Source organism: Paramisgurnus dabryanus, chromosome 8, assembly GCF_030506205.2.
Source record: "Paramisgurnus dabryanus chromosome 8, PD_genome_1.1, whole genome shotgun sequence".
Lineage (NCBI taxonomy): Eukaryota > Metazoa > Chordata > Actinopteri > Cypriniformes > Cobitidae > Paramisgurnus > Paramisgurnus dabryanus.
This window is the reverse complement of record NC_133344.1, coordinates 27886482-27912207: the sequence shown is the minus strand read 5'-3', so window position 1 is coordinate 27912207 and position 25726 is coordinate 27886482. Positions and strand designations below refer to the sequence as shown.

General features: G+C 39.6%; 1 protein-coding gene across 10 annotated transcripts in view; it reads right to left on the bottom strand.

The window, feature by feature from the left end:
- Positions 1–25726, bottom strand: part of igsf9ba (immunoglobulin superfamily, member 9Ba) — an 86425-nt gene that overhangs the window by 4368 nt on the left and 56331 nt on the right. For 2 of the 10 annotated variants that reach the window (XM_065281358.1, XM_065281363.1), the window contains 15 exons: positions 24104–24245; positions 20716–20861; positions 19652–19794; positions 19070–19210; positions 16476–16595; positions 16229–16379; positions 13816–13939; positions 12665–12840; positions 12351–12577; positions 10365–10449; positions 9525–9686; positions 7549–7594; positions 6833–6919; positions 4605–6248; positions 2303–2433 (listed from right to left, as the gene is read on the bottom strand). In XM_065281358.1, coding sequence (XP_065137430.1) covers positions 2303–2433; positions 4605–6248; positions 6833–6919; positions 7549–7594; positions 9525–9686; positions 10365–10449; positions 12351–12577; positions 12665–12840; positions 13816–13939; positions 16229–16379; positions 16476–16595; positions 19070–19210; positions 19652–19794; positions 20716–20861; positions 24104–24245 — 3525 coding nt within the window. Of the gene's footprint in view, positions 1–2302; positions 2434–2453; positions 6249–6832; positions 6920–7548; positions 7595–9524; positions 9687–10364; positions 10450–12350; positions 12578–12664; positions 12841–13815; positions 13940–16228; positions 16380–16475; positions 16596–19069; positions 19211–19651; positions 19795–20715; positions 20862–24103; positions 24246–25726 lie in introns of those variants that run through there. The other 8 variants (XM_065281362.1, XR_012337215.1, XR_012337214.1 and 5 more) reach the window with 8 other exon arrangements.

Below are 25726 nucleotides of genomic sequence, written 5' to 3'. Positions count from 1 at the left end.
AGATTAAACCATCACAGAGTTTACATGATTTAATGTCTGCATGTTCATTTCTATTGTAAAGAAATGGACGTATATTAAATATTCAAATGGATTTAAACATTGTTTGGCTAAAAAATAAGCGTTTTTTTTCCGTCTAAAGTGAAAGTGAAAGTGAAGATAGCATCCGAGACGAGTCTACTATCGCCCCCTGCAGGCATTTGTTATAATATATACATAATGCTATTTATTTATAGACCACAAATGTAATGTGTTTGTTAATGTAATGTTGTTTAATGTAACTTGGTTTTAATACTTTATTTGAACCAATTATTATTGCATCTTCGTTATTATGTAATTTTAAAGGCTACTGCTCACTTGGGTCTATTTTTATTACCCAAAAATAACAAATTACTTCATTATGAGTTAGTAAAATAATTGTTAGGGGCAGTCCTTGATTAGTTAAAACATTTAAAAATAACATGATTTCAGTTTCTTATTCATTTATTTTATCATCGAGGGTTTCTTAAAAAGTGTAAAAATATCGTCTCGTCTCGTTCTCGTGAACCCAATCTCGTGTCTCGTCTCGTCTCGTGGATTAAGTGTCTCGTCACACCCCTATGAGAAACAGATGAGCCGACCTGGAGAGTCCGCTCATGCTACAACCTTGACCCATGTTAAAGGGACACTCCACTTTTTTAAAAAATATGCTAATATTCCAGATCCCCTAGAGTTAAACATTTGATTTTTACCATTTTGGAATCCATTCAGCTGATCTCCGGGTTTGGCCCTAGCACTTTTGGCATAGCTTAGCATAATCCGTTGAATCTGATTAGACCATTTGTAACTTTCAATAACGGGGGACTATTTTCTGGCACTGCGTAATATCATTGCGACTCCTGCAGCCATGTTATGGCACGTTTTGCCACTCAACCGGGCGAGCTCTCGCGTGGTCACGTGGGAAAGTGGCGTCAATGCATAGCCTCTATAGTTCCTAGCCATATCTGCCCAGAAAATCCCAACTTTTAATTTTCCGACGGCCTTAGTACACGATGTAACTACAGAAGAGTCAATAATAATAAAAAAAAACACTTTTTGGTTATTTATGGGCATATTATGATGCTAATGGTCTAATCAGAATCAATGGATTATGCTAAGCTATGCTAAAAGTGGTAGCGCCAGACTAGGGTGGCCATTCGTGCCAGTTCCGCCGGACACATCCCGAATTTGTTTTCGGGTTCGTTCCCCGGAAGTCGCGTTAGTCGACCGCATAAGTCATCAAGGTTTAATATTTCGGGTTTAATTTCAGAAAAGCAACCGTTACATTTCAAGGTAAGAATGAAACTACAATGATTGTATGTCTAAAAAATAAAGAAATATTAATTTTCTAATGTATTTTTAACTGAAATGTGAGAACCTCGATGACGTATGCGGTCGAGCAACGACCGAAAACATGTTCGGGACGTGTCCGGCGGAACTGGCACGAATGGCCACCCTACGCCAGACCTGGAGATCTGCTGAATGTATTCCAAAACGGTAAAAATCTAATGTTTAACTCTAGGGGAGCTGGAAATTAGCATATTTTCAAAAAAAAGTGGAGTGTCTCTTTAAACGATTTTAGACATGACATGTAAAGGGCCACAGGATGCTGTATTATATATCGAAATATCAGACATATTTTTATAATTCATATCACCGTTATTAAAAAAAATATATATACACGAAATATATTGATATTGAATTATTGTCCAGCCCTAGGGTAATCAATGGACACGTTGTTAAAACATGAGTAGGAGAAATGACGGGTTTAAGTTAACGCACACTAATATAATGTCAGAGTACCGCTGCTTCTGTGGTTAGTAAACATGCTGCACAAAGTTTTGGACATGCTTATGTAAGGAGTTTCTCAAATATTTCAGATCAATGGATAAAATAAGCTCGCACAACTTTTATACGGTCACAAAATGTAACTCAAATGAAAAAGGCGTGTGTGGTCACGCTAAAAGTTAGGTCTAATGTAAAAACATTGTGCTCGTTTCATCACACATTAGGTCAGTAGGCGGAGAGTAGGCGGTCTTTTGTGTCTTCTTAAATACATTTGACCAAATGAGCGTCTACTTCACAAAAGCAATCCAGTCGAATGCGTTTTCAACTACCTTGGATTTTTTACACCGCATTTACACTTGTATTTAGTGTAAACCACTTGTAAACTGAACAACCAAAACAGGGGCTGTTTCCCACAGTAACATTATTAAACCATGTTGTCTAATTTGAACATGACAGGATTGCCAACACGTCTTTTTCTTAATATACCAGTGAAACGGACCTGTTCTTTTCTTGAATCTGGAGTTGTTGTTTTTGTTGGCTGTTGATTTCTTGGCTTTATTAATACAATAATAAATCAGTGCTTCAAAGCTCTCAGACCCTGCAGGGACTCTCACGGCACCTAGATGCTCCCTGTGAGAGACAAACATAATGACGCATTACTACAAACGGCCACTAGGGTGTGCTGACCTCCAACGGCCTGTTCAAACTGCCCAGATGCCAAGTACATAATAAATACCTTGGTGACAAAAGTTCAATTCATCAACATTTGCTGCGCAATTTAGCAATGAATCATGAATCAACTTTTGACGAGTTGCAAGAAAATTGACCAAGTAGTTGAGTATGTAATTGGTTGTTTGCCTTTTTTTTATTGGCAATCAGCAGGTAAATGACTCGTTCACTGAGAAATGAAAACTCGGTCATCGTTTACTCACCCTTGCTGTTCGAAACCTATTTGACTTCTGTGGACCACAAAGGAGATGTTAGGCAGGAGATTCAGGCCGCTCGTTGTATATCTTGACAGTGAATGTTGACCAATCATGTGAACCTTTATTGTCCTTTCTGGAGATTGACAGCTCTGATCTGTATCCACTCTCAAACAGCAGCTTGAACATCCTGCCTAACATTTGTTTTCCACTGAAGAAAGTCATACAGGTTTTGCAGAAATGTTTATGTTTGGGTGAACTAAACCTTTAAGATAAATATCAAATCATATTGATTGCTTAAATTACAAACTCTTCTTTGATTAGATACAGCATGGGTATTCTGCAAGGTAAAAGCACACCGTATTAGTTCAGTTAGTTTGGTAAGGAGAATGCGACATGAACCTAAATTAGCATGATAAAACCTTTTACCTCATGTTGCACACTGCAGCCATGCTGTCAGCACTGTCCAATCAAATTACAACTAGCCCAAATCTCCTGTTCCCCAGCTAATCGCACTGGGTTCACGTTCGTATTAAATTGACAACAGGATCAAGTTTCCTGTAAAGTGTTGTCTTTTATCGTATATGCCATTCCTTTAGCATGGCAGAGATCATGACACTCAAACGTCCATATTGAAGAGTCAGCCCACAACTCATGGGTTCACAAGGCACAGAAACACAAAGCGTTTATAGACAGTCTTCCCTGCTGCTGAGGCTGTGGAAAGAGAAAGTGAAAGTGATTAATAGAGGGGGGAGACATGACCGAGCACTACAGTCCGTCACATCAAACACACTCTGGTTACCATGAATACACTGTACAGTGGCTTCACCATGCTGACAGGAGAAGAGATGGCAGGGAGGGAAGAATGGCCGGTAAAGAACAGTCACGTAAAAGAAGGAAGGAACCAAACCACTAGGACGACAAGTGTGACAAGAAATTTTAGTTTGAGAACTGCTGTTACTGATCTGGCATCGAGGAAGAGTATTAAGAGAAGGCATGCATGATATTTTTGTACATGAAAACAATATTTTAAAGGGGAATATCCTTTTGGAAGGGCAAAATTGCTAAATTTTCTAGAAAAATTCTTAAATGTGTACTTTTATTGCAGAAATGATTTGAAAAGCATTTCTTTCTAAAAAGCAGCCAAAGTATGCCAACAAGTAAGCTATTATGATATTTGTTTAAATCTGTCATTCCCCTTTAAATAAGAATGATTTAAGACCCGGCCTGCAAACCCCTCCCCTTTCAGACATGGATTCGACCCTTACCTATTGTGGTGTAGAGGACCTGGTCACAACAATGCTGCCCAGATAGCTGAGATCAATCAAAAACAAAGAGAGTAAGACTACCAGAGCCTCCAGAGAATAAAACGCCGTCTCTACTCTAGATGAGGATGAGCGTTGCAAGAGATGAGTGCACACTCATCCCTGGCAACAAAGGCCGCCTAAGAAGGCCACCGTGATGGTCAAAGCCCTGAGTTAGAGGAAGTGAGAGAGATGGAAGAAATGAGCTGGAAAGGGTGAGTGATGTGGTCAGCCCACAAAAGTGGAAAAAGAAGTAGGAGCCATGGGATCATCATGGATGCACTAGAAAATCCTTAACCATTAGAGACGTTATACTACCATCAATTCCTACATAAGATTACACTGCTTAAAGGTTAGAAGAATGGTTTTTAAAAGTATGGCAATTTATCCTGTGAACCCTGAAGAGTTATACTGGAGGACATGGACAATTGTGCATATGTAAATAGTCTAAGATGTACATGTAAAAAAAGTTTAATCAAAAACGCAAAAGCATGAAAGCATTGCTTTTGCGGCACAATGATGAATAACAATCTCCTTTGTCATTTTGGAGCCTCCAATGGTATGGTTCACCTACCCTGGAGAGGGTTCTGAGGGGAGCATCTCCTCATCTGTCCTTCTCTGAGATGGCATCTGGCCGAAAGCATCACTGCTCTCCGTGGGGGGTGAAGGGGACTGGGAGGGGTAGCTGGCCGCTGCTGTGGCAAAGGCCATGTGGGCGCGATAGCTGAGGCTGGGCCGTTGGCCACTCTGGCCTTGGGTGGGTGAAGTGGCGGGGGAAGAGGAAAGAGACCTCCGGGAGAAGGAGACACTGACGGGATGACGGGCACTCTCGGGCATCTCTTGAGAGCGGGAAGACCGCAGGATGGGACGGGGAGGAGGGCGTACGAGGATGTCCGGAGAGCCGGCGTGTGAGCTGGGAGGGGTCTGAGTGAGAGGGGAGAGCCGCGACGGCTGCAGGACCACCTGTTGCAGGCCGAGTTCCATCCTTCGTGCCGCCCTGGGGCTGAGCCAAGGCTGGGCCTCGGACCTCCAGCCGTCGGAGCTCTCACTGTGCAGTGTGCTTGGGCTTCCCATGCGGGCCGTGGCGCCTGAGTAAGGCAACACTGGTACGCCCATACCGTGGGCAGTGTGTCTCAACTGCCCCAGAGTCTGGGCCTGTTGCATAGTTACATGCTTGACTGAAGGGCCCTGAGGCGGGAACCTGCCAGAAGATCTGCTTAGGTGGGCTCTAGGGGCCTCCAGCTGGAGGAAAGCAGAGCTTGAAGGGAGCTGAGAAGTGGTGCTAAGAGTGCGACTATGGGAGGGGTATGGTGGGGGCTCAGGGAGGTCCCGGTGGAGATATGAGGAATGACGTGGTGGAAGTGTGAGACGGGGACCCTCCTGACCTAGAAAGGGAAAGTCAGGAGGCTGCCAGGTCTCGGTTGAGCGAGAGGAGGGAGGGCTATGCACCAGTGGGAGGGCGTGGCCAGAAGCACCGTACTGATGAATCCTCAGCTCCTCCCTCTCCTCTGGGATGGTGGGATGACGGAACTGCCCCTCGGGGGGGTATGAAGGTGACGAGGACATGGCAGAGCTACGTGGGCTAACATCAGGCATGTAAAACGGAGGGTGAAGCTCCACCTCAGCACCACTACCTAGATAGCCGTAGAAGGGCCCTGGAGGGAAGACCCTGTGAAAATGGGAGACCCGGCTCTGCCCTGTGGCCTGAAGCCCACTACCCTCCGAGATGCTCATACCTTCCATAGGCCTCTGGAACCGAGGACTGTAGGCTGGGGGCTGCATGTAGGACTCCTGGCTGGAGGACACAGGGGATATCTGGGGCCTGAGGGTGGCCATGACTGGGGGTAGGGGACCTGGGTCATCGTTCTCCTCGTCTGACTGGCGGAACTCAGGATACAAGTCTGATTCCTCCACAAAGGGAAAACCCTCAATACGCCGGGGCTTGAGGGACGTGTCAGTGTCATTGGGGTCCATGATGAATCGGCCATCGGGTCCGCGACTTATCAGCTCGATGGGTGTGGTGACCTCGGCCTCATGTTTGGATACACTGTACTTCTTACTGGTTATTGCTCTCTTGGTTTTCTTATAGAGTGAAAGCTCCTTCTCTTTCCTGGGGCTTGGCAACTTCTTCACATAAAGGCCAGGGCCGCCTACGCTGGCCAGAGATGGGGGACGGGAAGAGGTGATGCTCTCAGGACTGATCTTCCCAGAGGACAGCCTATCAATCAAAAAAGACATGAGGCTTAGGGAAAAATCATGGGGAATGCAGGATCTGACAATTTACACTATCAAAACAAGAACAAGGAAGTTGCATGACATTGCATATGTACTCTATATAACTATGTAAATGTCATAAAATGTATAGTAATTAGCATTTAGGCATGGCTCATTTCATAACAGTGATTACATTAAACATTTGACCTTCATTTAAATGTCATCTTGAGTAAGTAAATGAAAGATGGTGTCAGGGTGAGACAAAATGGAGTACAACAGAATGAGAACCAGACACAAAACATATAAGTCATACAGGCAGCGGTGGGCTAGAACAAAAATCAGCTAAACATTGTGAGTTACACAACAGTTACCAAATTCTTTAGTAAAAATCATAAAGAGTAAGGAGCAGCTAACAATACAGACTAAGGAGGAGCTAACTATAAAGAGTAAGGAGCAGCTAAGTGCTGAGGTTCTTTATTCCCCCAAAGAAGCTTTTTGCTCCGCACCATTAACTGAAAGCATGCAGCTAAGGTAGACAGGCGCATGTTAGCGCCTGCCACTGAGAAAGGTGCAGGTGCAGGCACTCACTGAGGGCTGGTAGATGGGGGCCTGTAGCTGCTCCTGTCTGGCTCTTCCCAGTAGGGCTCAATGCCAGGCAAGGGAGTAAGAGGAGGCCTGCGGTGAAAAACAAAATAGAAACGGGGCAGAGTCGGCCGTCAACCAGACTATGGTTCCACAATGGTATGTGGAAATGAGTGGGATGGGAGCATGAGACTGCAGCTCTATGGAGACCAAAATGAAATCGGATAAGAGCGTGAATACCAGTTAGGACTGGGTTGTAGGTGCTTCCCCTAATATTCTCCTTACCCTAAGTCCTAGTTAAATATGAAAGTGACATGCTGCCATGCCTGCACTGATTGATTTGGAGGAGCTTGGGGGGGGGTTCATGTTGATACTGTATTATTGTGCTATTGAAAGATTCTACGACAATCTGCCTGAACGGCAAAAAAGGAAAAGCTTGAGAAGATTGTTTGTAATGGCAAATCAATGCATCTCAGTGCTGGAAAGCAGAGGTAAGCACAGATGCATTTATAGCAGCCACTTTAGTGACCACTCAAATCCTCCTCCATGCAGCCCTCACCATAACACAGCAGCTGCTGGGGTCAGCCATTTCCCTAGTGAACATGCTCTCTCTCACTTTTTCTTTCACTCTCTCAAGCCATGTGTTGAAGGGATCATCCTAGGTGTCAACAGTTTTGCAAGAGTGCAAAGTATGATGGATGTTACCATGCACTAGTACTTACGGAGATTCAATGCTTTTCCTTGTGTGCGTAATCGATAGTGGAGGGTCTATGGACAAATACAACACAATGCCACATCAGCATGACAGTATCAGGTCTTTATCATACTGTAACTACTGCTTTTAAGATACAAGATTAACACAGACATTAAGGGTGGGAGTAAGAAGGGATCTTGCAATTCAGTATTTATGCAATAATGTATGAAAGGCTGATTTGAATATAGAGTGGATACCACCTTAAAGGGACACTAATTTTCCAGCTCCCCTAAAGTTAAACATTTGATTTTTACCGTTTTGGAATCCATTCAGCCAATCTCCGGGTCTGGCAGTACCACTTTTAGTATAGCTTAGCGCAATCTATTGAATCTGATTAGACCATTTAGCATCGCGCTGAAAAATCACCAAAGAGTTTCGATATTTTTCCTATTTAAAACTGGGCTCTTCTGTAGTTACATCTTCTGTTGTTACATCGTATACTAAGACCGACAGAAAATTTAAAAGTCACGATTTATTAGGCAGATATGGCTAGGAACTATACACTTATTCTGGCGTAATAATCAAGGACTTTGCTGCCGTAACATGGCAGTGATATTACGCAGTGCCTGAAAATAGTCCCAAGCTATTAAAAGTTACAAAGGGGACTATTTTCGGCTGCTGAATAATATCATTGCCATGTTACGCCAGCAAAGTCCTTGATTATTACGCCAGAATGAGAGTATAGTTCCCAGCCATATCTGCCTAGAAAATCTTTTTTCTTAGTACACTTGAAGAATCAAGATTTAAATAGGAAAAATATCAAAACTTTGGTTATTTTTGAGCGCAATGCTAAATGGTCTAATCAGATTCAATGGATTGTGCTAAGCTATGCTAAAAGTACTAGCGCCAGACCCGGAGATTGTCTCAAAAAAGTGGAGTGTCCCTTTAAAGTTTTTATATAGACTGAAAATTATTTTATTTTATTTGGCCTTAAAACGATACTAAAACATTACAGATAACATAAGCTTTAACATGAGAAGTATACTTTTTCATGTCACACAATATCCTTGTAATATTTTACAATAAGGTTGTATTTGTTTACATTCGTTAATGCATTAACTAAAATTAACGAACACAGCTAACATAATCAATTGTATTGGCATTAACTAACATTTACAAAGGTTAACAAATGCTTTAAAACTAGCATTTATTTAACATTAATTGAACTTAAAACTTTATAAAGATTGATCTAAAATATGCATTTTTTGATCATCTTTAAAGGCGCTCTAAGCGAATTGAGCGTTTTGGACCATAAAACATTTTTTGTTACATACAGCAAACATCTCCTCACTATCTGCTTGCTGCCTGTCCGCTGATCAAACTGTAAAAAAAACGCGATCTCTGTAGATAGCCCAGGCTTCACAAACGGCAATAACAACATAGTGGCCAAACCTAGCACCACAAAACAAAACAAAGTGTTCCAGCCAATAAACGACAAAAAGGATTTGGGGGTAGGGGTTGGGCGCGTTCATGAAAGCACGGAAGGGAGGAGTTAGCTTCGCTCTGTCTGTTTGAAAACAATTCAAACGTCAACAAAAACTAACGTCTCGCAGATTCGCTTAGAACGCCTTTAATTCTTTATAATAGTCACAAATAAAGGTGTTATTATTACAATGTTATTTTACATTTAGGGTATAGTTTTCTTTTACTTACTTGTTTCTTGTGTGTTTTCTGTTGAAACATAAAATATGCTGGTGTTGCCACCAAGCTTAAACTTCCTTGCTTAACCAGCGACAGTCAACAGAAAGAAATTATGTTCTTTGCTTTTTCTAAGCAAGTTTGGATTTCGGTCAAACCGACACAACCAGTATGCTCTATCATGAAAAACGTATTCCCGGCATGGCAATATCAATACAAGTAGCAATGATGTACAATACAGCAATACTTTGAAATATACCATTTTCCCCCGCCACTACAGGGCATGCGTTTTTCGGAAGTACCTACCTCGCTTGCGTTTGAGCTTGCGGCGATGCTGCTTGTTGACGAAACACGCAGCGAGCGTGCTGAAGAGGATGGCCGCGGCCAAGAAACAGATGGTGGCTACGATTCCGGCCACCACTGGCCTGGCCAGCCCTTCGTCTGAGATCTCTGTGGGAGGGAACGGGTCTGAGAGAGGAGACATACTCAACATGAAAAAAAGATGGAATGCAGCAAGCGTGTATTTACAAAGCAGCATTTAATGTGATTTAATAAGCAGACTATAGCATTGGCTGTAGTTATGACAGCACCATCATCAGAAGCGTCATTCATTTTTCTTTTTTTGGAGCCAAGTGGATTTTGAAAGCAAAAAACACACACACTGGTCATTTTGATACATAATGTGTGTTAACATATTACAAATATACATGCCTTTCATTTGTGACCCTGTCTGTGAAAGCCAGGCTGAAGTCTCATGAGATTATATGAGCATCCAAGTTTGATTTCAGTCAATCTTTGACATGACCTTTCTCAGTCAATATCAAAGATATCAAAGTTGTATTTTCACAGAATGTTCTTTACATTATGTAGGGGGATCTGCCAACTCGCATAAAATGACTTTAGCTGGGTTTTCAAAGACTGTGTCATGTTTAAGTAATAAGCTACTAGGTTGATCAAAGTGCAGAAAGAAGCAGAACTGCCACTGATGCCCCCTCACAAAAAGGAGGTGCATGACGCTTCTGTATCAATCAACATGGCAACAAAAAAGCATAAAGACACTAACTCTATTGACCAGCAGGGGGCAGTGAAGCTCTAGACGGCTAAAGCAATGAATCAGTGGATTTGAGCGACGCCCCTTATTCTCACCTGTACTTGACACTCCCACCACATTACTGCTCTCACTGACAAGATCATCCATTACAGCCAGTGCTCGAAATTCATACCAAGAGTCCTGGGAGAGAAAGAAACAGGTCAGTGGGTCATGCATCCTCTGAGGCCAACAGGTGCAGGTGTCAGATCTAGCAATTTATAACAAGAACATTTGTCACAGACTCTGCTGTATGTATGTCAGACTGAATTAAAATGATATCCTCTGAGTTTTACAGCAGAAAATGTATTCCCTCACCCCAGAGTTATTTTTCTGCCATGAAACAGACATTACTGATTTATATTTCCTGTAATCACAAATCCAAACTTTTCTGAAATGCTTTGACTGACTATAATTAACAGTCCAATAACATGCAAGTGTAACAGCTGAATGCTCTCCTGTTTTTAAAATATATTGCATTCAATTCATAGCACTTAAAGGAATAGTCCATTTTCTTAAAAAAAATCCAGATAATTTACTCACCACCATGTCATCAAAAATGTTGATGTCTTTCTTTGTTCAGTCGAGAAGAAATTATGTTTTTTGAGGAAAACATTGCAGAATTTTTCTCATTTTAATGGACTTTAATAGAGCCCAACATTTAATACTTAACTCAACACTTAACAGTTTTTTTCAATGGCGTTTTAAAGGACTATAAACAATCCCAAACTAGGCATAAGGGTCTTATCTAGCAAAACAATTGTCATTTTTGACAATAAAAATACAAATATGCACTTTAAAACCACAACTTCTCGTCTAGGTCTGGTCCTGTGATGCGCCAGCGCTACCTCACGCAATACGTCATCACGTCAAGAGGTCACAGAGGACGAACGCGAAACTACGCCCCAGTGTTTACAAGTGTGGAGAAAGAGGAGCGTTCCGACGTTGTTGAATGTGGAATGATACTAATTAATGTCTTTGTGTCAGTTTATTGTTTACAATGGTCCGCAAATGTGTGTTTCATATATGTAACACGTGACCTTTCTACATCACTACGCATTTACGTGAGGTCGCGCTGGCGCTTTTCAGGACCGGACCTGGACGAGAAGTTGTGGTTTAAAAGTGCATATTTTTCTTGTCAAAAATGACAATTGTTTCGCTACATAAGACCCTTATACCTCGTTTGGGATCGTTTAGAGTCCTTTGAAACTCCGTTGAAAAAAACTGTTAAGTGTTGAGTTAAGTATTAAGTGTTGGGCTCTATTAAAGTCCATTAAAATGAGAAAAACCCCGCAATGTTTTCCTCAAAAAACATAATTTCATCTCGACTGAACAAAGAAAGACATCAACATTTTGGATGACATGGTGGTGAGTAAATTATATGGATTTTTTTAAGAAAATGGACTAATTCTTTAAAAGCCTTGCAGTACATTTTTTTTGCAAAATTGGACATGCCTGCATTTGCAAAGAGTCATCTACCCACATCATTTGGAGTAAGTTGATAAAAATTGTATTTTACAGAAAACTTTTTTTTTTATTGATGATGCAGTTTTGGACCCACTAGTGGGTCCGCAGAGTTGAAGGAGTTAAAGCTATAATACGTCTTTTTTGTTAAATCAGTTACTGAATATGCACTTTTGCAGTGTCAATTCGATGTCAATTGACTTCAACCCACATAAATGTAAATACGTAAAGTAACCTGCAATTTTATGTTTCAAACAGAGATGGTGATATAGAACCAAAACATACAGATTGCACCTTTCAATGTATTTCCCTTTCAATTTTTTGTTATTCCTTTTCTACCAAACCTTTAAATTAGCATCACCTGACAAAATAATCCTCATAAAAAATGTAGTTGAATTATTTACACCGTAAGTTCATACTTATGGATTATGATATGGCACTAATCGGATCCAGACAGGATGTTAGCGATACCTCTACCAGAGGCAACCTTAATATTGTGCAACAGGGGAATTTATAACTTGCAACGCTTATATCATACTTTCTGTTGATATTAGCAGGAAGACTATAAGAGCAAGAGTTACCTGAATGAGGTCTCTTGCTATGATCTCAGTCTCAGTTGCGGGAATCAAATCATCCAGAACCTCCCACCTTTCTCCCAGTCGAAATTCGATGATGTAACGGTCAATAGGCGAAGAGTGATTGGCTGGGGGAAGCCATGTCAACAATACACCCTGCTGCGTCCGGTTGGCTGTGAGGCATCGTGGTGGAGTTAGAAGCACCAGTGGTTCTGGGGTACTTATAGGATACCCTGAAAGATACATTAAATATAGGATCTGATATAAAAGCTGATTTAGAGGTCAGTTATGCTACACAGAGGGGTAAACGTTTCATGTACCTCCTGTAGTCACAGTGACTACCTCACTGAAGGGGCCGGTGCCCAGCTTGTTCTGGGCCAACACACTAAATTGATAGGCAGTCTTTGGCTCCAACCCCTGCACCACCAACCACGTCTGAGAGCCAGGCACAGGAATGGACAGCCAATCATGAGGCCCTAAATCGTTTTTTATCTTCCTGTTGGATGATGACAAAGTTACATTAAAACAATGACATTTGTAAATTGAATTTTACTATTGAGTTTACAAGTTTCATCGGATTCAAGCCATCTATTTTCTGTATAACTATCTTAGGACCTCTTCTCGCACACAGATTTCAGAAAATACACAGATAATGTGACTGCGATCCAAGGATCGTTTGATTTTGGTTCATTCGCACTGCCGGTGAATCTGTGCGTTCACATATTTGGGTACATATTTATTATTTTATTTTTTTCTTCACAAGCATTTAATTTTTTCTTCACTTTATCGAGGTTTGCTATTTTTTGTAAATATTTTGTTACCAAAATTTGAAACCTTAATACAGTTTAAGAGACCTTTCTACCAGTAAACAAAATTAAATAGAAACAATGTGTACAATAAGGACTCCTTAAGATAGCTCTCATATGTAAAATCTCTGAAGCTGGGGAAACAACAGGCTTTGTTTCCTGTTATTTACTACCACATGTTTAAAGAAAAAATCATATATTATGTAAGGATGTAATGATTGAATGAGATTTAATAAGTGATTCACTGTGGCTTCATGTCATTGGTTTCCAACAGAAACCTCATGAGAATGATAAGTGACCACATTACGTTGACTAGATGTTTAAATTTGATCACTTTGGCATGGCGCGCACACCATACTGACATTATTCACAGCACTTCACCGAAGCCATTTACTGCAGCGTCAGCTTGAGCTAATAGCAATATAACCAAATAACATCTTTTGCAAACAAGAAAGGCTCTTGAACATCACATATTCTGAAATTCAGTAAAATGTAAATGAAATGACTTTGAACACTCCCATTGATTTATTTACCATCCAGCATCCAGAAGCAAAGACTGGTGTGCTGTAAGAAAAACTCTTTAACACATCGGGAGGAAATAGACTCAAGTGTGTCACGAGTAGATTCAGGAAAAAAAGGCGTGGATGAAACTATTTTTGACTTACACCGGGCCGTACCAGACGGAAAACGTCTGTTCGAAGCCTCCGTCATATCCAGGTTCCCAGGAAACGTTCGCAGAGCTTGTGGACGCTGACACGTGGACATTAGTTGGCGCATGTGGACTAGTGCCTGAAACGCAGAGTATACCAGTTGTGTTTTTTTATTAATGGTGTTTTTGCAAAGCATCACTATTAGTGCCTTGCTTTGACCAAAGTTTCAAAACAAAGTTGTTGGCATCAAACATGTTTATACAAAAACCCAATTCAAAATCAGAGCTATAAAATTATGTGGATGTTAAAAGGAATAATTTGATCACCCTTACGCATTTCAAAACCTGCATGACTTTCTTTTTCTGTAGTAGGGGTGCGCGGGGCAAAAACTAATGTGGGGTTAGTTGTAACACGGACTGTTTACATTGTTGCACAAGGTTGATGGTTTTGTAAATTTTTTCATCATATGTTTTTTCGGTTTCTAAGTTGGGTATGTAAGATACCAAATCCAATGCTATGTCATATTAATCAGTGTCTTGTTGACTAAAACATAGCATCGTTTTAAAATATGTCTGCAGCTCTTAGTTACTTTTTTGCTGGGCTTGAAAAAATTTTGACACATCGGGGTTAATTGTAACGCCGTGTTACAACTAACCCCTTAGAACCCACTTACGATATGAAAACAGCTAACATTAGCGTAATTCTTGTCGTTGTTTTAAATAGGCTACACATGAATGATGGTGAAGCTCCTGTGTAAAACCATGAAGTGCTATCTAGAACCATATGTGGTGCTATATGGACCCTACACGGTTCTACACAGGTGCTTCACCGGTGCTATATGGCACTAAAAATGGTTCTTCTATGATTACGAGCAAGTGTGTCTATTATAGACAGATATATAAACAATATCCACTTCAAGTATATAGACAAAATAGTATTGAAATATTTGCCTGCAAACTTAATTTTTAGCAAGTGTTACAACTAACCCCCTGCCTGTTACAATTAACCCCCCTATGGGGTAAGTTGTAACGTTTGCACTTCTATCACGTTTGGTGTAATTGTCCAAGAATGGTAAGTACTAGAAACAAACTTCAAATGTTCATTTGTAGCAGAGATGTGTGTGCTGCTTGTGTAAAAATATAATGAATCAAACTCAAATATTTTTTTCATGATTGAGCCAAAACCAAAAAGCATTAGGTTGTGCCCCACTCTCCCCTACACAAAGTTATTTTACTGTTCAACAAAATTTCCGAACTGCTTGTGTTAGTACAAAAAAAATAAAAAAAAATAAAAAAAAATCCTAGTCATATAATTATTTAAAAAAGTTTAATATTTGGTTTCATTGAGATGACAGTCATGCAGGTTTATAAAGGAAAAACATACCGCAATTTGATTAAATGACAGAACTTTGTGGAAAAATATCCCTTTAGTTACTGAACAGTAGTCATTACCTTCCAAGCAATTTGTCTGTTTACCTGTTTTTGTACCTAAATGAACTTAAGACTTGATATTTATGGGAAACTGAACAGGATATCCATTTGTGTCACCTCACCATATTCTCACGTTTTCTGACCAGACAGTAAACAAGCACTAAGTCCCGACTGACCCAGTCTGATAAGAGCAGGAGAGTGTTGGACGATAGATGCTTAAGCAGTCTCAAGTTGTAACCCATCTCTTATCAGCACCCAACAGCTGCAGAGGATCTGTTAATTACTCCCTCATTAAACAAAATCTTTGGACTGTCATGACACCGGTGTATGGCTAAACAAATAGTGTGGGCTTCTGCGCAAGCTGACACATAACTTGTCATCCGAGGGGCAAACTCACAGACGTGACAGCTGAGCTAGAGCCACCGCAAGCTACAGGCCATTGAGAAATCACATTTTGTGTGCTAAAAAAAAAATGTCTGCCAGTGCAAAAATAAAATACTGCAGTTCATTTTTCGTGATACTTGAACAGACATTACAGTATATAATACCATAGGTCACTACTTAATTGTTTTAAAATGTAAGCACAGAAATGTCTAAAGGTCTGGGACCTGTAATTCAAAATGTAATTTAAATAGGAAAATAAACAAATTGTAGTATTTTTACATTTTTATGAGAAATATTGAGAAATTCAACTTTATCTGTTGATAACATTTATATGTAAACATTTGGCAGATTATTTTATCTAAAGCAACTTACAGTACATTCAAGCTAAACATGTGAACCAAACCTACAACCTTTGTGATTAACCAATTAATACAAAAATCTAATTTGAACTCAGAAAATGCAAAACACCCCTTACATCCTAAAAAACCCAAAAAGTTTATACAGTACAATACACTTTTTTCGACATTTATTGCTAAGGATGCTATAGATAACAGGTCAGTGTTTCTCATGTGTCTTCTTTTAAGTACAAAATTTGCATGCAGAACATGATTTACCTATTACAAAAAGGCGTGTGTTGGCAGTGATGCTTGTTACTACATTGGTGGCGACACATTCCCACTCCCCGTGATCTTCTTTGCTCAGAGACACAAACTGTAAGCTACCACTGGGCAAGATGTTATGTTTGCTTCTGCTGGGCTTCCCAACCTCGATGAAACAGAATAAACAGATTGCTCATATGAAACAATCACCTACAGTATGCAGAAGAGATAAACATTCGTTTTAAAGTCCTGGTGGGTCTACCTTTCTCCATACAATGGTTGGGATCTCAGGATCCCCAGAAGCGGCGCAGGGAATGACCAGCTCTCTCCCTGCCTCCTGACGATACTCCCCACCGGGCCTCACGTTGAAGTAAGGGGGGTCCTATGGTCAAATGAATATTTGAAATATATTTCATCAACCACATACCTTAACCCACAAATATTACTTGCACGAAGTCAATATTATGCCATTTTTAAAAATGTTTTAAGTTCTGAAAGTAAGGATATGTTTTTATAGTTTATCAAGCAAATGATTGCACCCACTTAGGAAAGTAAACATACTGTTGCTGCAAGCAATTTTGAGTTTAAAAGATGCCTAATAGTTGTCCAAGCATACCCCAGATGTCTAGCCTAAAACGAGGCAAAATTTGGGCTCAGTGAGAATTTAAAGTCCCCCTGTAGTCAATAATTGTATTACCTAAAACGTATCTCTGAGCATCATAAAAGCATATGAAAAAGTTTTTTTTTTCCTGTGACAATAATTTCTTCATGCTTCAAGAATTTAACTCTACACCCTTGCCTCATTTAGTATAAGCAGAATATGCAAATTAGTCTACTCTTTCGCTCAACCTCGGACCATAGATACAACACTCCAGTGTGGCGGAGGGGTTCAGCCTTCAGAATGATATTAAAACTTCCCCAAGAAGTCGACATTCTGAGGAAAAGGCTAGGGTTTGGCACCCTGTGCAGACCCGGAGATTAAATCCTGAAGGCACCCCTGCATGTGAGCATCACATAGCTGAAGCGCATCAGTCCTGCAAACCTTTCAGCGCAGAAAGGTTTCAAGCATCTATACATATTTTTGGCTCGAACTACTGTTGATGTGATTGGTTAAGTGTATGTGATGTAGGAGACTGAGGCGATCAAACCATAGTTTTGATACTGATTCCAATTTTACAGAGAAAATACTAGCAATGGTTTTGAATGATGAATTTGCACATAATTTGTCTTAGAGCTTAAACTCTGTGTATGTTTTGATAATCGTTCTAAATCTGATCTCTAACAACATTTCTTCACCAAAATGCAATTATTTCAGCTTTTTGGTAAAAAAAATGTGTATTTTTATGCAAGAGTTTTTTATAAGCAGAGTAAAAAATATAGATTTTGTTTGTTTATTGTTTTTTTAAAGCAGAGGGTCTACTCTTTCATTTGATATTTGTATGTTTATATATTTTTAGAAGAATATTTTCCTGGAAGGCATTTTGTGAAACTTTTTTGAAAATCACAAAAAATGCTGGCGGGCATCTTTTTCAAAAATGGCCGGCGGGGAATGAGTTAATAAAGCAATAAACCCCAAGAAGCAGTGGGTTACCACTCCGCTTCGCATCGTGCCTAACAACGCCCCTTAGCTGTTATAAAATGCACTGGTAACCCAACACTTCGAGGGGTTTATTGCGTTTATAAAATGGTTACTTCATATGCATAACGTTAGCGGGATTTTATAAAATAAAACACAAATAAGTTGTAATTATATTAGTATAAATATTACTCTTCCGCCAAACAAAGTAGTTCCTCAGAATCAAGTGTGACTGAAACAGAGCGCAGTTCCCAACCAACAGAGATGCAGCAAAGACACAATGAAAATATGATTTAAGACTGTGGTGTTTATTTTATAATCACCATTCATCTAATTTATACATTAACATTTATATCGTGCAACTGTTGAAGTGATAATCAAATATGCTTGGAAGCATGCTGAACTCTTTCCCTGTCAGCGTTTTTTTTTTTTTAAGTTGCCACCCAGTTTTAGTTTAATGCCTTGCAGAAAAATCATCTTCTTTAAATAAACATAAAATATCAAATGAAAGAACAGACCATCCGCTTTCAAACAAAAACAAACAAAAAACCGTCTCATCCTAACTTAATTTGTTCTCTTATCACCTCTCAAATTTTCAGCTAAAAGCGGAGATAATTCCATTTTTGTGAAGAACTTTAGTAAGAGATCAGAATCAGAGCCATCAAAACGTACACGCTGTGTTTTCAGTGTTGAGTGAATGCCTCAGTGTTTAAGTTGGGTAAGATCGCCACCCAGTGGATAATAGCGGACGTATGAACTTGAGTTATAAACTCCTCAGGGAACGTTTTCTCTTTATCGACGAGATGACTCAACAATATTTAATGACATTAATCTGGATATCGCCATTAATTGTGCAATTGTAGACAAATTAAAAATATGATTTAAGACTGTGGTGTTTATTTTCATAAATCAGTACGCAGCAACAGTGGCGCAGTGATACTTATGTAATGTGGTCTGAACCGTGAGGTTACCGGTGTATTTTATCACGGCTTAGAACGCGTTTCAACCAATCAGAATGAAGAACCAGAACTGCCCGTTTTATAATATAAGTCTAACCACAGCTCAAAAAATAAATAAATGAAAACAAACACCTTGTAATCACGTTGACTTTGAATACATCTCTCAAGTTATTTTGGCAAAAACGATGTAAACAAATTCAAGTCTAGTTTTTGACTAGAAGTGATTTACTCATAGTTGGACAAAATCGGGTCTATAGTTAACCTAGACAGAGAAATGACTGCTATTGCTTGCCCCAGCATATATATACTACAATGACTGACCTTTAGCACCAGAGTGGCCGGAGGGGACTGTCCCATGGTACCTAGGACATTGTAAGGCACACAGGTGTAAGTGCCAAGGGAGTCTTCAGTGACCTCTGCCACCCGAATGCTTCCATCTGCCATTTGGCTCCATCCAGGATACTATGACAAAAGCAGAAGAACACAATCAGTGATGTGTAGTGCTTCAAAGGGATAGTTTACCCCAAAATGAAAAAATTTGTCATCATTTTCTCATCCTCATGTTGTTCTAAACCTGTATGAATTTTTTTTCTGATGAACACAAAAGAAGATATTTTGAGAAATGATGGTAAGCACACAGCTAATTGTAACCATTGACTTCCATAGTAGGAAAAACGAATGTTTCTTCATCATTTATCACAATACTTGATATTTGTTTTCCTACTATGGAAGTTAGTGGTTACAATCAGCAAAAAGAAATTCATACAGGTTTAGAACAACATGAGGATGACAAAATTATGACAGAATTTTATTTTTTGGGTGAACTATCCCTTAAAAACAGAGCTTGTATTGACAGACAAGGGTCCTGACATTTCCGATGTAAGAAGTGAATAGATAACTGACCTTTTCGATTCTTAAGGGGTATCCATCTTTCTCCCATCTGACTGATGTAACTGGAGGGTTGGCATCCACTGGGCAGCGAATGATTCCGGGCAATTTTCTTGGGGCGTAGATGACGGGTGGCATGTTCAGAACACGGGCAGGGTCTGTGAAGAGCGAAAAAAAGAAACATGAGAAACACTATAAGATTTAAAGTCGAAATATTTTGCGTTAGAGCAAATGATGTAAGTTAGGTCATACAAGTGTAAATGTTATTTAAAGCTCTTTCCTGTGATGTTTTATCACCTGTAGCAGCCTTGGGGTGTCGCTGACTGATGAAGCACAAACCCAGAGGTGCAGACACACAAGCTGCTAATGAGCCATCTCTTCTGCATAAGACTGAATATAACCTAGCTTCTTAAACCTAATCTTTATATTTTCAGACGTATGGACATCATCCCTTATTTAATTCATTAAGACCCTCTGCCACCCCTTGATCTCTTTTCTGTTATGATGATGTGGTGGATCACAGAGACATGTTGACAGAATCTATGTAGTTCCTATAGGCCATGTGTTTGACTCTTTACATTACAAACGAATACATAGATGTTCATATTTCTGCTATTCTTTAACCTGTCCATTCTTGCGCTTTTTACATTTTTTAGTGTTGGGACTATACATTGCAGAATCATGGCAATGTTTGGCTGTCACTTATCGTGGTGATGGCAGGATGTAAGATTTGTCTTTTCAGATCTTAGCATAGACAGACAGACACAGATTGACAAACAAATGGCTGTAAAGGCAGCTTAGACTCGTGGCTTATCCGCCACATCCTGCAGCACCATCCCTTGTGCAGATGGAAGCGAACGCTCAAAAGCTCCAGAGAGAGAGAGAGAGACGGCAACTCGAATATCTCGGATGCCTGGCAGCCACCACGGCATCTCATAAGGGTGTAAATAGCTCCGTCCCTGTACGTGACAGACACCAATTACCCGCTCTAATGGCAGCATACTTAACCTAAACCACTTCCAAGACAAGTGGACAGGTTGAGATTTCAGGCTGGTGCTGCAGGCTGTTGTTTAACTCACATTGCACGGTCAGGTACGCTGAAGCTGAGGGGGAGATGCCCAGACTGTTACTGGGACTGCAGGTGTATTTCCCAGCATCCTCTGGCTTCACTCGGTAGATGATGAGGGTTCCATCCACAAAGATGCGTACACGGAGCTTCAGATCACTGCAGGGAAGTGAAGATTGATGATTTGTTTGAGAAATATTATCAAATATGATTATAGGAAGAAGAAGAATTGGAGTACAATCTTTGCGTAGTTACACAATATTGAAGAAAACGTGATATGCGATAACTTACTAAATAATGTAATATTCAATGTGATACAGTAATGCTTTAAAGGGGACATTTCACAAGACTTTTTAAAGATGTAAAATAAATCTTTGGTGTCTCCAGAGTACGTATGTGAAGTTTTAGCTCAAAATACCCCATATGGATAATTTATTATAGCATGTTAAAATTGCCACTGTGTAGGTGTGAGCAAAAATGTTGTTTTGGGTATATCCTTTAAAATGCAAATGAGATGATTTCTGCACTAAATGGCAGTGCCGTGGTTGGATAGGGCAGATTAAGGGGCGGTATTATCCCCTTCTGACATCAAAGGGGGAGCCAAATTTCAATGACCTATTTTTTCACATGCTTGCAGAAAAAAGTTTACTAAAACTAAGTTACTGGGTTGATCTTTTTCACATTTTCTAGGTTGATAGAAGCACTGGGGACCCAATTATAGCACTTAAACATGAAAAAAGTCAGATTTTCATCATATGTCCCCTTTAAGTTTGTAAAATCCATTTAAACTTATACTTGAAAACATAAAACTTATATAACCAACATACATGTTTTACAATCTTTCCGATCACTGATCTTCCACACGTTAGAGCACATGCAGACACTAAAATTTATGTGCCAGTCTCTCTGATTTGATCGAAAACTTTGACTATACATAACTTTAGAAGATGTAAGAACTTCTTAAAAACTTAGAACTAAGAAGATGTTTGGATAAATGATGTAACCACACAGCTGACGGTACCCACTGACTTCCATGGTAGGAAAAACAAAATGTGGGCCAGTAAATTATTTCTGGGTGAACTATCCCTTTAATGGTAGCTAACCCTATCTGCAAATTTGTGAAAAATATTTGACAAGAAAACTTGCACATCCAGGTGGAAAAATAATTTTTAGATAAACCAGTCCTCCTTTAATACCCATTAAACCAAAGCAGTCTCATTGAACATAGACTGTTTTGATTCTTTTGTTAATGTGATGTCACACAAACAAAACCCAGCCCATGGCCATTGGCTGACTAGTTAATTTCTCCTAAAAGCTTTTCTAAATGTGTTTGTTAGCGTATTGTATAGGGGTGGCACGGTTCACAAAACCCTCGGTTCGGTTCGTATCACGGTTCTATGGTCACGGTTCTCGGTTCAGTACGGTTCTTGTTGTTATTTTTTTCTTTTAATTTTTAACACTTTAGAAATGTGTTATCTTATTAATGTATTAATTATCCATAATTTAGGATACAGTACTAAAAAAAAGTTATATCATGTAATCAAGCACAAACTGAATTTGACTTTAAGCACATTATTGGGACCATCTCTGAGGAAAGCCAGATGAGATTTTGATAGAGCAAGAGGGAAGACATTGATGATTTCAACATGCTTTTCATTTATTTGGCAAAAAAGAGAATGTGTATTGCCATCTACATGAATTTTATGTGCATTTTTAGCACACAAAGATAACTTGCATTTATTAAAATGCCAACTTCAGTGTAGCTCTTAGATTTATCACTGAGAGGCTGCTTATACTGCAGAGAGTATATGTGGACGAGAGAGAAACATAACTTTAACAACTGTAATATTTAAATCCTTCTCTTTTGTCCACTTTTGACTACTTCTGTCCTGATTACTTTGAGGGGCAATTTCTGAAATAAGATCGCGCAACTTTCACACGCTAGCAAAATGAAACTACGCGGAAATCAGCCGCTTTCGTTTTATCAATGAAAGGCTAAAAATAGTGCTGAATACGAAAAGACGTAAAACATTGTTGTCAGTACCTCAGATTAGATAAATGGTCGGAGAGAAGGCGATCTCCTGTGGCTGTTCGAACACATTCAACCCATAGACTGCAGTTCAATCTATTGTTTTATTTCCGCTGTCATCATAGGTAACATGAAATAAAAATGTTTCCACACACCAAACTTATACGACGCTGGCGCATCCTCCAACTGCGGGCAGACTTCCTTTTCTCTCCTTCACTTGCCATTTCTACACGTAACATAACCTGCAGTACTCCAAACCAGCACCTCTTCTTTCGCGTGAAAGAGAAAACACGCTATCTGAGGTCACATACAGGGCATGAGGCTTGCGCATGCCATGAACCGTTGAACCGTGCGACACACACGCGCTCCAAACCGAGACAAGCGAACCGAACGGTTCGGATTTTTTTCATGAACCGTGCCACCCCTAGTATTGTAGCACTAACGTGGCTTAAGATACCATTGCCTCAGACTGCATTCACATCCGATCTTTTTTTAACCAAATGCATGAGCTCATTTGCATTTAAGGGTATCCACAACTTTTTGGCTCTCGCCCAAATAGAGTCCAGCAGTATGTTGGCCGGAAGTCTAAATGTTCCTGTGAATATCCTTCCGCTGAATAGTACAGGAAGCTGTATTTCGAAACACTTATCTGGACTGTGTCCATAGACTGGGAACAGACCATAATCCTGCGTATAGAGGCTTAATACGGCCACACTTCAGAGCAGCTCCTGGCTCAGCTTCAGATGATCAGCATGTTTTTTTAGGCATGTGATGACACAAGCACAGTGTCACAAGATGTTCCCATCCCGGCATAAAAACCTGCTGTGTGTGCCTCCGCGTCACTACGCTATCATCCGCCCTAACGCAGCTGTAGAGGGCCTGAGATTCAGGGATTCTGGCTCTAAAAATATATGCAGCTCTAATCTGAACTACAGAGTGTGCAAGACACACACACACACACACACACACACACACACACACACACACACACACACACACACACACACACTCTGGTTTCCATGTTTTGTGGGGACATTCCATAGACGTAATGCATTGTATACCATACAAACTGTATATTCTATTCCCCTTACCTGCACAATTTCCTAACCCCAACCATCACAAAAACCTTTCTTGTACCTTAGATTTTCAAGAAACATCATCTTGTTTGATTTATAAGCTTGTTTCCTCATGGGGACATCAAATGTCCCCACAAGGTCACAAAAACACTGGTATTCCTATCTTTGTGGGGACAATTGGTCCCCACAACGTGATAATTACCAGGTACACACACACACACACACACACACACACACGACAACAATATCTGTTTTTTGAGACTTTGACACAATAGTGAACTCGATCATAACTTTACTTCTTGAAGTAGACGTTGTCCTCCTCCCAGAACCAGGTGTAGGTCAGGTTGCCAGGATACGCCTCTGCTTGGCACGTGAATTGGGCATTCTGGGATATGTTGACAGTGATGTTCTCAGGTGGTGATACGATGTACGGAGGACCTGGGGGAGACAGAATTTTGCATTATATATATAGCTGCTTATATGTGAGCCTGTCTGGGAAGTCTAATAATAAAATCAGGATATTAGTTTGATTTCAATCATTAATTTCACTTTGACCTTACTCAGTTAATATTAAAGATATCAGGGTTATATTTTCACAAAATGTTCTTTACATTATGTAGAATGATTTTATGTAGAAAACAGTAAATCTCTAAAAATGAATTGAGAACCTTAAAATGAGAACCTAGTGTAGACAGGTTTTTATTGTAGACAGATGGTTAATTCAGGTTATTTTAGCCTAATATGTACCACATCAATGACAAGCTGTTTACCAGATTTACTTCTTTTTCTGGTCATGAATTGAAAGATTAGAGATTACTTTGCACAGGCAGGGATGTTAACTCTTTCCGTGCCAGCTGTTTTTTAAAGTTGCCAACCAGCACCAGCATTTTGTATGATTCCAGTGTACCGTGGGAGGGACACTGCATTATTTGACAGAAAACTTCATCAAATTCAACAACTTAAAAACAAAAGCATTAAACATGTCTTTGGAAAGCTGAAATTCTTGTGATTTGAATAATGTAAACCGTTTTAAGTTTCAATCAACACAGCAGGTATAGTATTTGTGTCCTTTTTAGGCATTTTTAGCCTATTTTAGAAATGCTAAGGGGTTAAATACATAAACATCATTAAAAAAAAAAAAAAATTATCCTATGTTCATTTGTTCTCTTTTTATCACCCCTCATCTATGGGTAGGTTTCTTTAAGAATACAACATTTTGAGATAATTGCATTTTTGTAAAGGACTTTTGTTATAGATCAGATTCAGAACAAAGATCAAACACAGAGTATTTATCGCTTTTGTATCCATATATGCAATAGTGTTTTATAAGTTGGGTAACAGTGTTTTATAAGTAGCGCCACCATAGCTAAACTATGGATTGCCATAAAAACATGTCTTTGGCAGGGAAGCGTTTTCTCTTAATTGACAAGATAACTCGTAAATTGTGGGGAAAGAATTAAGCAACTTTATTGTGCTGTTCTCACACGCTTATATCCCAGCATGTAATGTATAAGTATTATGACTATGATATTTTTGTTGCATATTTTAAAGAGTACCTCAACTATGAAAACTTGCATTAATACTTTATATTTATCTTGTACTATAAAAATGTGGCTGTGAAGTTAAGGGTGGGCAATAAACCGGTAGAAATTTGTCCACCGGTAGAGATTTTGAACTATCGTCTCTATCAAGGTTATGCACCAACATCACAAAAACTTAAACGTTTGTACATGTATTTAAGCACATCAGTCTTAAAACAAACAATAGTGCTATATGCACTGTTCATTAATCTCGTGAGCATTTTTTTTCGCTTTATTGGCCTTAAATACACACATGCGTCAAAATTCCAGTCTTTGCAAGTATCCCCATAAACACGATCATTTAGGTCTTAGGAGAAAGTGAACAGCTAAAAGAGAAAA